The sequence below is a fragment of the Mirounga leonina genome, unplaced genomic scaffold (genome assembly GCF_011800145.1).
Source record: "Mirounga leonina isolate KUSES-001 unplaced genomic scaffold, KU_Mleo_1.0 Mir_101222, whole genome shotgun sequence".
In the NCBI taxonomy this organism is placed as follows: Eukaryota; Metazoa; Chordata; class Mammalia; order Carnivora; family Phocidae; genus Mirounga; species Mirounga leonina.
Window position 1 is genome coordinate 234094 of NW_023270085.1, and position 12515 is coordinate 246608.

Consider the following 12515-nt stretch of genomic DNA (forward strand, 5'->3'; position numbering starts at 1 on the left):
AAATTCTAGGATTTTTTGTTCTAGTTCTGTGAAAAATGCTGTTGATATTTTGATAGGAATTGCATTAAATTTTTAGTTTGTTTTGGATAGTGTGTACTTTTAACAATATTGTCATTTTAATTACTGTGTATCTTGGTCTGGACCTCCTTTGGTTGATTTGGTTGGGAGCTCTCTGTGCCTCCTTGATTGGGTATCTCTTTCCTTCCCCCAGATTTGGAACATTTTCATCTATTATCTTTGCATGTCCATAGGATGAGGTGAATTTGGATTCTCGTATTCTGCCAACCTAGAATGTCTTATCTAATGTAGCTAGAAGGCTAAATTAGCACTTGATCTTGTGGATTACCAAATTACAGATTAAATTATTTCCCAGTGTTGACAGGTCATATTTGTCAGTTAATCACTGAAATAAAAAGAATAAGAACTTAAGAGTAGGAAAATTGACAGAATTAATACCTCAAGCTCAAAATACCCATTGAGCCCCTCTTGACTACAGAAACAGTCCCTCTCTTTGTCCAATGTGGCTCTCTTTTGTGTAAATACACAGTACATTCTTTGCTTGTAAAATTTAATTTGCAAGAAAAAGCCAATTTTCCTACTGCCACCACCCCACACTCATTAATGTCTCCAGACTTACAACTAGATTAAGATACCACCATTTACCTCCAAACTGGGGTGTAGGATCAAATATCAACTCAAAAGTAAGAGAAAAATATTTACACATTAAAATAACTGTGAAACTAGGGGTGCCTGGGTGGCTTAGTAGGTTGAGCATCCGATGCTTGATTTCAGCTCAGGTCATGACCTCAGGGTTGACAGATCAAGCCAAGGGGGGGCAGTAGCTTCTGTAAGCTGGCTACTGGATCAAACCTCACATTGGGCTCCACACTGGACTGGAGGCTGCGTGGAATTCTCTTTCTCCCTATCCCTCTGCCATTACCCCCCCAAACCTCACATGTGTGTGTTATCTCTCTCTCTTAAAAAAAGAACTCTGAAACTATGGAACTTTGAACTGTGGAATTTCTAAAATAAAATTCTGAGCAAGTTGTGTGAAAATGGATTGTTATGGTGTTAATCCAAAGGGGGAGATACTTAATTTTAGATCTGATTGAATTTATTGATATGCTTACACTTCCTAGAGATTCTATATTCAATGTGCTAGCCTCAGCAGCTTTACACAAGACTTAAATTATTGTTTTAAATATAAATTTCAAAAAAGATCTTTCACCTTAGGGAGAATGTATTTCCAGAAAGCAGAACTGAACAGCAGTTAGGAATGGGGTGAGTGGAGTATAGGGGGGCTGTGGAGACTTTGGGTGGGGGAAGAGAATCAAGAACAGTAGATGAAAAGGAAGAGAATTAATAGTTGCTGAATCCTGGTTATATGCCAGGCACTGTATAGGAGCTTCCAGACACCACCTCTACGTTTCACTTGGTACTGCTGATAACCACGTGATGTGGGGATTGTTATCATTTCACCATAGAGGTGAAGAAACTGAGGTTCTGGGACATTAAGAAACTTGCCCAAAATTACATTTACTACATAGCAAAGACATGATAGAAGCATAGGACTCTAGAGCACAGAACAGGTGAGTCTGCAAGGGCAGGGCTGCCCTTCTTATATATCAGAGACAGATCCTGTAATTACTACCAGCTAGCAAAGCTCAGCTGAATCAGATGCATCAGAAAACAAGCTCTACCATAGTCTGACTATACCACCAGAGGGCACAGATTTAGAAGTTTTCTTTCTGGATAGTCTTTTACTGTTTCTTTTGTAGTGACTGGCTATAGTTGAGAGAGCATACTATGTGTTTATACCAGAAGTGATCATGGACTGACTTCAGTGTCCAGAGATCTGAGCTTTCCACTGTCTTGGTGTGGAACACATGAACCTGTGGACATCCCATATGTAAGGTGTGCCCTTTCCTTTTCAGATGGGTAGTTAGAAAGATCCTTTGGGTTCAGTGCTGATATTTAACATTTACCTCTGAAACCCCAGTGCTGAGTATGGTACTTTTCACATAGTAGGAACTCTGTTTACGTTTGAGAAGAAACAATGTTACAGCAAAATCATCCTCTATCTAGTCGCTGTCTTGTTAAAATGCCCCAGTGGCTTTTTAATGCCCTCAATGTAAAGTATGCACTGTTTAATGTGGATTCCACATCCTCCCATAGACTGTGATCTAGGCTTATTTCAAATTAGTCTCTATTCCCCTAACGCCCAGCTTTCACTTAGCATGTACACATCCTTAATATAGTCCTGAAACAGTGTCTGGAATTAGATGCTTCGCATCATGCCCTGCATATGGTAAATACTCAATAAATAAGAGTTGTTGTTACTCCTCCTCCCCCTCCTCCTCCTCCTCCTCCTCCTCCTCCTCCTCCTCCTCCTACTACTACTACTACCACCACCAGACCTAGAAACTGGCAGAGGCAAGATGGAACTCAGGTCTTCTGACTGAGTCTAGTGCTTTTTGCTCCCACTGCTTCTTTGCAGCACACAGTTCAGTACACAGTTAATACTGGACAGTGAAGTCTTTGATTCCACTCTCCTTGGCTCCTTCTGCATCCTCTTTTATTTCTGTGACCCAGGATATGGTACAGGGAATTTTAGTGACCAGAGGATAGGACTGGTTTCCCTGAGCAGACATAGATGTGTGCAGCATCAGAAGTCTAGAGTTGGAAGGTACGTTTGACATCATCTCCTTCAAGCCAATGCATAAATAATTTCTATAGCACCTGTTAGAGAGGCTCATCCAGCCTCTGCCTTTATGCACTTTCCCTTAAAAGATTGCCAATCCCAACACTGTTTGGCCCTGATGCATAAAACGGTCTTGATCCTCCTTCTGCCTCTTGCCAGTTTTGCCCATGGTCTTCATCCTGCCTGCTGAACAGACACATTTCCTAGCATGAATCTGGACCTGCCAGCTCTGATAATTATCTTTCTCTTTTGTTATAGATGAAGGATTTGGCAGCTAAAGCAATCATTCAAAGTTCCATCTTTATCATTTTTCACTTTGTTCCTTTTGGCCTTGGTTTTGTGCATCAGCTTTGAAAATATCATCCCAGGGTTAATTCCAGGGTTAATGTATAACTAAGAGTGCTCTACTTTTGCAATACAGGGCATGTTATAAAGATGGAAAGATTTTGCTTTCTGAGAGATGCAAGTAGCTTCTTGGACATGTGCTGTAAGTACTTTTTTTCTCCCTCTTTGGGAACTTTGGACGTCTTTATCAGCAAGTCAGAATCCCAGATAACTATGTGCTCCAAATTCCTAGCTCCAGAGGCCAAGGTCTAAGTGTGGTCATCTGATAATTGACCTCTTACCAGCTTCTGCAACTTTTACAGAGAGAGGATTCTGATGACATGTAGAGATTAGATAGAGGCATAGAAGCAGGGTGTTGGAGTGGGAGAAACTGGAGATAGCATGACCTGCTAGGAGCTGGTGAAGTAGTTCAGGCCATGAGCTGAGGCAGTGGCAGGAGAAAGGAGATGTTTTTAGAGACACTTAGTAGGTAGTACTCAGAAGGCATCATGACTCAATAGATGTAGGTACTAAGAATGAAGGAAGACCCTAGGATGACTCTGAGGTTTCTGGCATGGGAGTCTCAGTAGATAGTGATATAGAATGAAGATAAAGGAGCAGGCTTGAGAGCTAGGGAGATGTTATATTTACCTTTGGAAACTTTGAGATTTCCAAATTGAAACTGAAGTATGTGTGGAACATTCTGGTGGCTATATCCAGTAGGCAGTTGGACAAATATCTGGTAACACAGGATAGTCATCTGTACTAGTGTATGTAGTTTTGGGTGGTGGCAGATGAGTCCCTAGGAGTGGATGAGATCACTCAGGAAAAGGATGGAGGACTGAGTAAGAACTCCTGTCCTGACTCTATGGATCTTTTCCTTCTGATCACTCATGTCCATGGTCACTGGATTCCACAGCCAAAGTCTTTACTCCACTGCCTTGTACCTTTCCAGGCTCAGAGAATACTACACCATATTTTTTGGCTTCTATTCTAATAATAAAAAAATAACATGAGTAAGTGTAAGAATAATAGTGTTAAGATGTCTTGTAATTTAGAAATAACTCTTTAGATAATACTGGTGGTGAGAGGGATCTAAACTGCAAAAAAGTTCCACTTTCATCTTTCTGTTGTTTGGAAATATTTCTTTGGCTTCTGTGCATTGCATTGATGTTTTAATTTCAGCTCATTATCTTGTACATGGCTCCTTAAACCTTCCATTCCAACCAAAATATTGTTTGAGAGTTATTCTCCTTTGTCTGTTATCCAAAGGAATGTACAGATATTCTCTCATCTAATCTCTTGAAGATTTTATTTTAAGAAAAATGCTAAATTAAAAAAAATCCAAAATTCTAATTTACAAAAATTAACATAAGCAGAGGGAGTTCTAGTTTTATCAAAGGATACCTCCCTCTCTAAAAGGCTGCCTCTGGTTGAAATAAAAAATAATTTTTCATAAATGTAATTTCCTCACAGAGTTTTCATATGTTGCTAGTACATTTGAAAGACAGTCCATGCCACTGATGGCCCCAGCAAGCCACCTTTCCTACTCTCTGTCCCTATTAGATGTGTCTTCAGTTGTTCAGAGGAGAGAGGCCTCCACACAGCCCCTGGTGAGCACACCATTAAATATTTTCTATTGTTTTACTAATCATGATGGACAATTATTATGTTTCTGGCTAAGGCTTTTCTTCCAGCTAAGAACCCCCAATGGTTCTCTCACCTTATCTCTTATAGATTATCTTCCTTCCAAAATGCCAGTGTTCCTCTATCTGGTTCTCTTGGTACTTGAACTTCATTGTGCACCACCTAACAGATCTGAAGGCAAAGTAACCACCTGCAGTTCCTCCCAACAAAATGCCACCTTCTATAAGATGTCATCCATCAATGCTGACTTTGCATTTAACCTGTACTGGAGGTTCACTATGGAGACCCCAGATCAGAACATCTTCTTTTCCCCTGTGAGCATTTCTGCAGCTTTGGCCATGCTCTCTTTTGGGGCTTACTACAGCACCCAAACTCAAATACTGGAAAGCTTGGGGTCTAACCTTACAGACACCCCGATGGCAGAGATCCAGCAGGGCTTCCAGCACCTGATCTGTTCACTGAATTTTCCAAAGAAAGAGTTAGAATTACAAATGGGAAATACCTTCTTCATTGGGAAGCAGCTGAAACCACTGGCACAGTTCTTACATGATGTCAAGAGCCTCTATGCAACTGAGGTATTTTCTACCGACTTCTCCAATGTTTCTGCAGCCCAGCAGGAGATCAACAGTCATGTGGAGAAGCAAACCAAAGGGAAAGTTGTAGGCCTCATTCAAGACCTCAAACCAAACACCATCATGGTCCTGGTGAACTATATTCACTTTAAAGGTAAGGCTCTAAGATATGCATTCCTAGGTCAGTGTTCCCATAATTTGGTGGGGTTCTCTGGGGAGCTCATAGTCTCTTCTCACTGGCATCAGTAGGTGTCCCTCATACCACAGTGACCTGATCCACAGTTCATTGCTGTGTGTAGTTTTGGATCTTCCAGGAGGGACACATAGCTCTGTGGATGAACCCAGGAAATTTCTAGAGAGGGCACTCTCAGAGAGGTGAGTGACAATAGTATGAACATCCTGCTCACATGTAGCTAGAGAATCATGGTTTCTAAAAGATTTGGTTGGACGAGCTTGTGCTTGGAAGGTAAATAGACTTGGGTTTAAACCCTACTATGACCCTCACTTGCTGTGCATTCTTGGGCATGTTATATAAATATTTCTATCATGTACAATGCACCCACTATGTGCTAAGCACCATGCTACATGTGTGGTTTGCACACATTGTCTCATCTAATCCTCATAAGGGCCCAAGTTCACAGCTAATGAGTTTCAGAGCTGGTATTCCCACCAAGGTTTGTCTGATTCTAAAGCTCATGCTTGTAACAACAAGAAACATGTGACTCTTTTCTGAAGGTGTTGTGCTCAAATGATTTCTCCTGGTTCTACAGCACATGTCAGCCATGTTTGGTGGAGGAGTGAACAATTCTTGGCCACAAACCACACACTTGTAGACGGATAAAACGGCAGAACAGATCTGTTGTCTCATTTCACTCTGTGTGTTGGGTGTGCTTATACCTTTTTAGGGAAGAAGAAACTGTGGCTCTGATGGGTTTAGTGTAAGTATAGTGATTTTGGACATGGACGGAACAGCTGTTGAGCATGGAGTCCAACAGTCCTGAGTGTGACTCCTGGCTCTGCCATGGGCTAGCTGGGAGACCATGTAAAGTCTTTCTCTCCCTGGTCCTCACTCACTTGTAAAACTGGTTGACAGTAGGTATCTACCTCTGTGGTGGTCTTAATTACCAAATGAGATAACTGATGGAAAAAGTCACACTAGCATTAATACTGGTTTAAAAAAAAAAGAACTCTTTTCTCTCTGTATTTTAAGCCCAGTGGGCAAATCCTTTTGATCCATTCAAGACAGAAAAGGGTTCCAGCTTCTCAGTGGACAAAACCACAACAGTGCAAGTGCCCATGATGCACCAGATGGAACAATACTATCACCTGGTGGATACGGAGCTGAACTGCACAGTGCTTCAAATGGACTACAGCAAGAATGCTCTGGCACTCTTTGTCCTTCCCAAAGAGGGTCAGATGGAGTGGGTGGAAGGGTCCATGTCATCTAAAACACTGAAGAAGTGGAACCGCTTACTGCAGAAGGGGTAAACATCTTAGATGGTGTGAGAAGTAGAGGGTGGGCATGATATTACAGGTGAGACAGAGTCCAGCAGAAACTCAGAGGCGGGAGAATTACCCCAAACCACTTAATAGCTGTGTGATGACTACTAAAGTATACCTAGATCATACTCTGTGTCAGTCCCTTTGCCAAGCACTTTACATACTTCACTACTTCATTTCATTTAAGCACATCAACAAACCTGCAAAGAAGATAGTAACATAGGGATTTTTTCAAGTGAAGAGTCAGGGCTAGAAAGAGAAAATGAACTCTCCAAAGCCAGTCAGCTACTAAATTGATGTCTTCCTAGAAGCCAGTTTGAGCTTAGGGGTTGGTAGGATTTTGACATTAAGAAGTAGATGAGCAGCCATATTGGCTGGGAGTGTTAAATGGAAAACCATGGACATTTCCAGGTGCTACCAACTGACATTCATGTTGTTGACTCCCCAACCTTGGCCAACACCCCAGAGATGTTTCTTTTTTTACTATAAATGAGACACAGCTCCCTACTTCCAGTGCTATAGTCCAATATTGGTGGAAATAGAGTTCATTTATTTCAGGATAAATTCTGAGGTGCTGACACCATGTGTTGACCTGAATAGCAATTGTTGACAAAAACTAGGGGAGAAGCAGAGCCTTATATAATACAATGGTGACAAACAGGAAAGGAATCATGAGCTTGGTGTGCTGATAACCATGTGTTACCTCTCCCTTTCCTCTACAGGTGGATTGACTTGTTTGTTCCAAAGTTTTCCATTTCTGCCACATATGACCTTGGAGCCATCTTTCTGAATATGGGCATTCAGGATGCCTTTGCTGATAATGCCAATTTTCTTGGTCTTAAATTTTCCAATGTAAGTTGATAGATTGGAGTTCCTCGAATGTATGAACTGGAAAGGCCATTAAGAGTCAGTTCATTCAATTCTCTCATTTAATTAATGAAGATTCTGAAACCCAGAGAGGCAGAATGACTCTTCCTATGCCAGATTGACTCTACAGTCATTCTCATTACCCCCAACAAGTCACTGTGACAGTTAATTCCATCCTTACCTTCATGTCCTAAAACAATTCTGATAGAAGACCTTAATGATGAGAATTAATTCTGGTGAGATAGAGCTCTGGAGGAGGTGGTGGGGGAAGAGAAAAGCATAAAATGTGATTTCTAGAGGCAGAAAGCCATGGAAAAATTGGTGGCTCCCTGACAGCTAGCTCTAAAATCACCATACTGAGTGACTACACTTAGCCAAGTAGCCTTCATATTCAAGCACCATCAACAGTGTGATAAAGGGGTAGCCCTGTCTTTCCTTTTCCTTTCCTGCTTCCAAACTGTTCCAAAGACTTTTTCTGTTACTTGGGATCAGCAGTGTTTGTTCTTCCCCTCCTCACAGGCTGCCCACAAGGCTGTGCTGCACATTGGTGAAAGGGGAACTGAAGCTGTAGTTGTCCCTGAAGTCAGATTCCTGGTTCAGCCTGAGATAACTCTCCTTCACCCTATCATCCAATTTGATAGATCCTTTCTGCTGTTGATTTTGGAGAAAAGCACCAAGAGCATTCTCTTTCTAGGGAAAGTTGTGGACCCAATGGAAGTATAATTGGGAAATAAGCTGTTGGGTAATTGCATGTGCTTGTTGCAATAAGAAATAAATAAATAGTATGGCTTGATGTGATCAATACGGGCTTGGACGTGCTTTCCTTTATGCAGGGATGAAGATTGGACCCTATCCCAACTGCATTGGGTGTGAAAGAGGTCACTCCTATAACCAAATATTCAGATAGTCAATGAATGACTCATTACCCAAAGCACAAAAAGATACCATGTCAGTGCATTCCTCTTTGTCAAAATGCCTGCCCTCCACAACCCCACAAGTTAGTTAGCTCCAAGGAATTTGACTGAGCTGGCAAGTGCATCCTCTTCTGCCCTCTAAAGAATAGTTCAAATTCAGGCAGACCCTCATACCCCATTATTCTAACAAGATTCTAATAATGATTCTTGCTAGAACTGCCATTGTTGGGTTGTAAAATGGTGCTTCCACTCCAGGGCTGAGTAACAGACTGACAGCTCCTGCTAGGGATCTGACATTTTTGACCTAACAAGTATGGGACAAAAGAGAAAAAGAGACAGATAAATTTCCCTGTACAAACCCACCTCCCCCCCAAGTGTTTCCTTTTTGTTAATTTATAAACTTGGATTGGAAAAAGAAAGTCATTCATTCATACCATAGCTCATAGCCTTCATCTTCTGTATCCTAATCAGACTCCTTTCCAAATACTGCATCCCTGTCTCACTTGCTCAAGTGCAAATCTCCTGGTTAGTCTTTCTTTTTGTCTTGATTCTTACTGAAATTTGATACTTCCCTATCCCCAGATTCTTCCCCTTACCTGTGTAGGCCATCTCACCCCTCCTCACCAAACTAGATTTCATCTTAGACAATATGTATTCAAAGCCCCAGTATTAGAATTCAGTATGCATAAATGGCACAGTTAGTGTTAATGATGTAGTGTCTGAAATTCTAGCCCTAAGGTGAAACTCTTCAGCAGCAGAGAAATAATAACAAATGCACAAGTGCTTTTGCAGATACTGTGCTTCCAGGCCAAAATAATTATGTTTAGAAAAGCATGTAGCCCACAAACATTCTAGTGTTTTCTTATTAGACCCATTTGCATGGAGATTTGCTTACTCCTGGTATAGCTTACATATTGATTTTTGTGGATAAGCAATTGAAAGCCCAGAGAGGGAAAGCAACTTGTGGTACAGAAAACTTATTGCTAACATGGAGTTTAGTTTCACTGAAATTACACAGCAACTGGCTCTGCTACTTATACTGTTCTGTAATCTTGGAAAAGATACTTAAACCCTACACCTTATTTTCCTCATCTGTAAAATGGAAACACATAATATCCATGTCAGGATTTTGTGAACATTCCATGCAGCAACATATGTAATGTGCTCATCACAGAGCCAGGCACCTGATAAAAATTCTTGTAAATATTAGTTGTTATTCCTGTTGGTCAGCATGAGACAGTGACCTGGATCAGAACCAAGGTTGTAGTGTGGGTCTCTTGGTTTGCAGATTCATGTTCCCTAGTTCAGGCCCTACCTCTAGAGGCCAGAGTAAATGCCATACCAGCCCCTTCTTAAATTTTCCAAAATGTGTTTAATCAGAGGTTACTCTGGGAGAAAGAAATATCGAGGGAAGTCAGGAATTACCAAGACACCATCCTTCAAGTAATTTATGTATCTCATTAGAAACTAAACCCCATTCAAATCATTCATTCCTGTGGCCTACCATTTCATGAAGGACTACCACTCTTCACTTAATAAATCTCAGCTCTCTATAGCAAACTAGGAATAGAAGATAAATTCTTCAACCTCATAAAGGTTATCCATAAAATACCTGTAGGAAATATCTCACTTAATAGTTAAAGTTCTTAGCAGAATTTCTACTAAACTGGAATCAAGACAAGAATTCTCTATAGTATTGCTTCTATTTATAATTTTTCTGGAGGTCTTAGTCAATGCAACAAGACAAGAAAAAGAAATAAAGATTACAAAGGATGAGATAGAAAGGAGAAAACAAACCTGTCTACACAGAAAAACTAACAGAATCTATGGATAAAGTTTTAAAACAAAAGAAGAAAACTTATTGAAGAATGAAGTACAAGAAGGTAATGTTATGGATTGTATGGAATTTACCAACTTTATTTACCATTTTCTATTATGATAGAATCACATGACTTCCCTGATATACTATATTTCCTAGCCACCCTTGCAGCTAGGTGTAGCCATAAAGCTAAGTCCTCACTGATGGAACATGAGTGTAAGTGATGTGTGACATTTACTGACTAGGACATTACAACAGTTGGGTACCTCCTTCATGTTCTATCTCCTTTGATCTGGATTGTGGACTTATGATTCAATTTGGCCACCAAGCAGGTGAAGAGTTCTTTGGCAGTCTAGTGTAATATATGTGCCTCTTTTTGGAATAATATTTTAAATGCCAAAAAAATTTAGGATTACAAAGGCCATCAGTAATATTGAAATAAATACATTTTAAAATAATACAATTAATATTACAGATATAATATGTGTGTTTCCACAACATATTAATAAGATCTTGTGACAGTTGTAATAAATACATTACTTCCAAAATAATATTCAAGATATTTCAAGATATCTTAAACACTAATATACTTTGAAATTATGTGAATTTTACATGTGACAGAATTACAGGTACAGCTGCCACTACTTTGGCTTGTGGCCCACATTCATAAATGAATAAAATGCTAGATTATGGTTAGAAGTTGGTAAAATTGAGATGAAGTTTTTCTTTTCTTTTTTCTTAAAGAATTTATTTATTTTTGTGTGTGAGAGAGAGACAGAAAGCACAAGCAGGGGGAGCAGCAGGCAGAGGGAGAAGCAGGCTCCCTGCTAAGCAAGGAGCCCAATGTGGGACTCGATCCCAGGACCTCAAGATCATGACCTGACCGAAGGTAGACACTTAACTGACTGAGCCACCCAGGTGTCCCAAGATGAAGGTTTCATAAACAAATTTATTGATCCTCTAAGGATTTATAGATATTCAGACTTCCTTGAAGGTTCTATGGACTGTAGGTTAAAATACCTGCCTTGGCCGAAAAATGGGATGGAAGAGACCTTGATATCTAAATACTTTCATGAAGGAGAACTGCCCACTGACCTAAGATGTTTATTCCAGATGATTGGGTGAGGAGAAATAAACTTCTATCTTCTTCAAGAATCTGATTTATTGCTGAGTCCATTTACTAAGCAGCCTGACTATTAGTTTGATCAGGCTGCCATAACAAAACTCCACAAACTGATTGGCTTAAAAGAGAGAAATTTATTTTTTTACAATTTTGGAGGCTAGAAGTCTATGATCAAGACCCTGGCAAATTTCATTTCTGATGTGAGTTCTCTTCCTGGTTGCAACCTCCATGCTATGCCCTCACATGCCCTTTCCTCGTGTGTGTGCATGCGTGTGTGTGTGTGTGTGTAGAGAGAGAGAGAGAGAGAGAGAGACAGAGAGAGAGACAGAAAGAGAGAAAGAGTAAGCTCTCAGGTATCTCTTTTTGCAAGGATATGAATCTTACCAGATTAGGGCCTCACGCTTATGACCTTGTTTAACCTTAATTATTTCCTCATTCCAAATATAGCCACACTGGTGTTTAGGGTTGCAGCATATGAATTGGGAGGGGGCACACGCATTCAGTCCATAACACTAGCCTTATCCCAAGTAATACAGAAATTGATAGCAGTAGTGGGGATGTTGCAGGTTATATTCTCTGGGAAGCAGACTCTGAAACAGAGTTTATAGTACAGAATGTTTATTAGAGAGTATACTTGGGATTGATGTAATGGTTGGGCCTTTACACACCCACCTCAATCAGTCATTGGATATGGGCCAGATGTCTTTCTGCAACTGAGGCTGTCTTTGAAGGGACTAAAAGATGAAGACTTTCTACTGATAAGACCCCTAGAATCTGGAATAAGTCCTTTCTTGAAAAGAAATTTGTATGGTGCACCTCCATGTCCAATAATATCTACTCCTTATGCTGCTAAAATCTACTTTTTCCTTTAAGTCCAGAAAGAAGATCCTCCAGTGTTCCCTGCTATCCATTCTAGATTCCCCTTCCTCTCACCTGGTCTGTGTAGACTGAGACCCTCAGCCTTGACAAAGCCTGGTTACCATGCTCTTCTCTGGCCAAAGTTATTGCTAATGTCCATTTCCTACCAAAATTGGGCAGAAGAGTACCA

General features: G+C 40.4%; 1 protein-coding gene across 1 annotated transcript; it reads left to right on the plus strand.

Moving 5' to 3' along the window:
* Nucleotides 1-4577: 4577 nt before the first annotated feature.
* SERPINA7 (serpin family A member 7) lies at nt 4578-8407 on the plus strand. The gene is made up of 5 exons (XM_035006196.1): nt 4578-4638; nt 4763-5398; nt 6455-6728; nt 7467-7596; nt 8131-8407. The coding sequence occupies exons 2-5, from the start codon at nt 4780-4782 to the stop codon at nt 8332-8334; spliced, it is 1227 nt and encodes a 408-aa protein (XP_034862087.1). The 5' UTR covers nt 4578-4638; nt 4763-4779; the 3' UTR covers nt 8335-8407.
* The last annotated feature ends 4108 nt before the right edge of the window (nt 8408-12515 follow it).

Coding starts and splice junctions, on each gene's coding strand:
- SERPINA7 (XM_035006196.1), top strand. CDS start 4,780: ATGCCAGTGTTCCTCTATCTGGTTCTCTTGGTACTTGAACTTCATTGT. Junction 6,729..7,466: donor AACCGCTTACTGCAGAAGGG/GTAAACATCTTA, acceptor TTTCCTCTACAG/GTGGATTGACTTGTTTGTTC. Junction 7,597..8,130: donor TTGGTCTTAAATTTTCCAAT/GTAAGTTGATAG, acceptor CCCTCCTCACAG/GCTGCCCACAAGGCTGTGCT.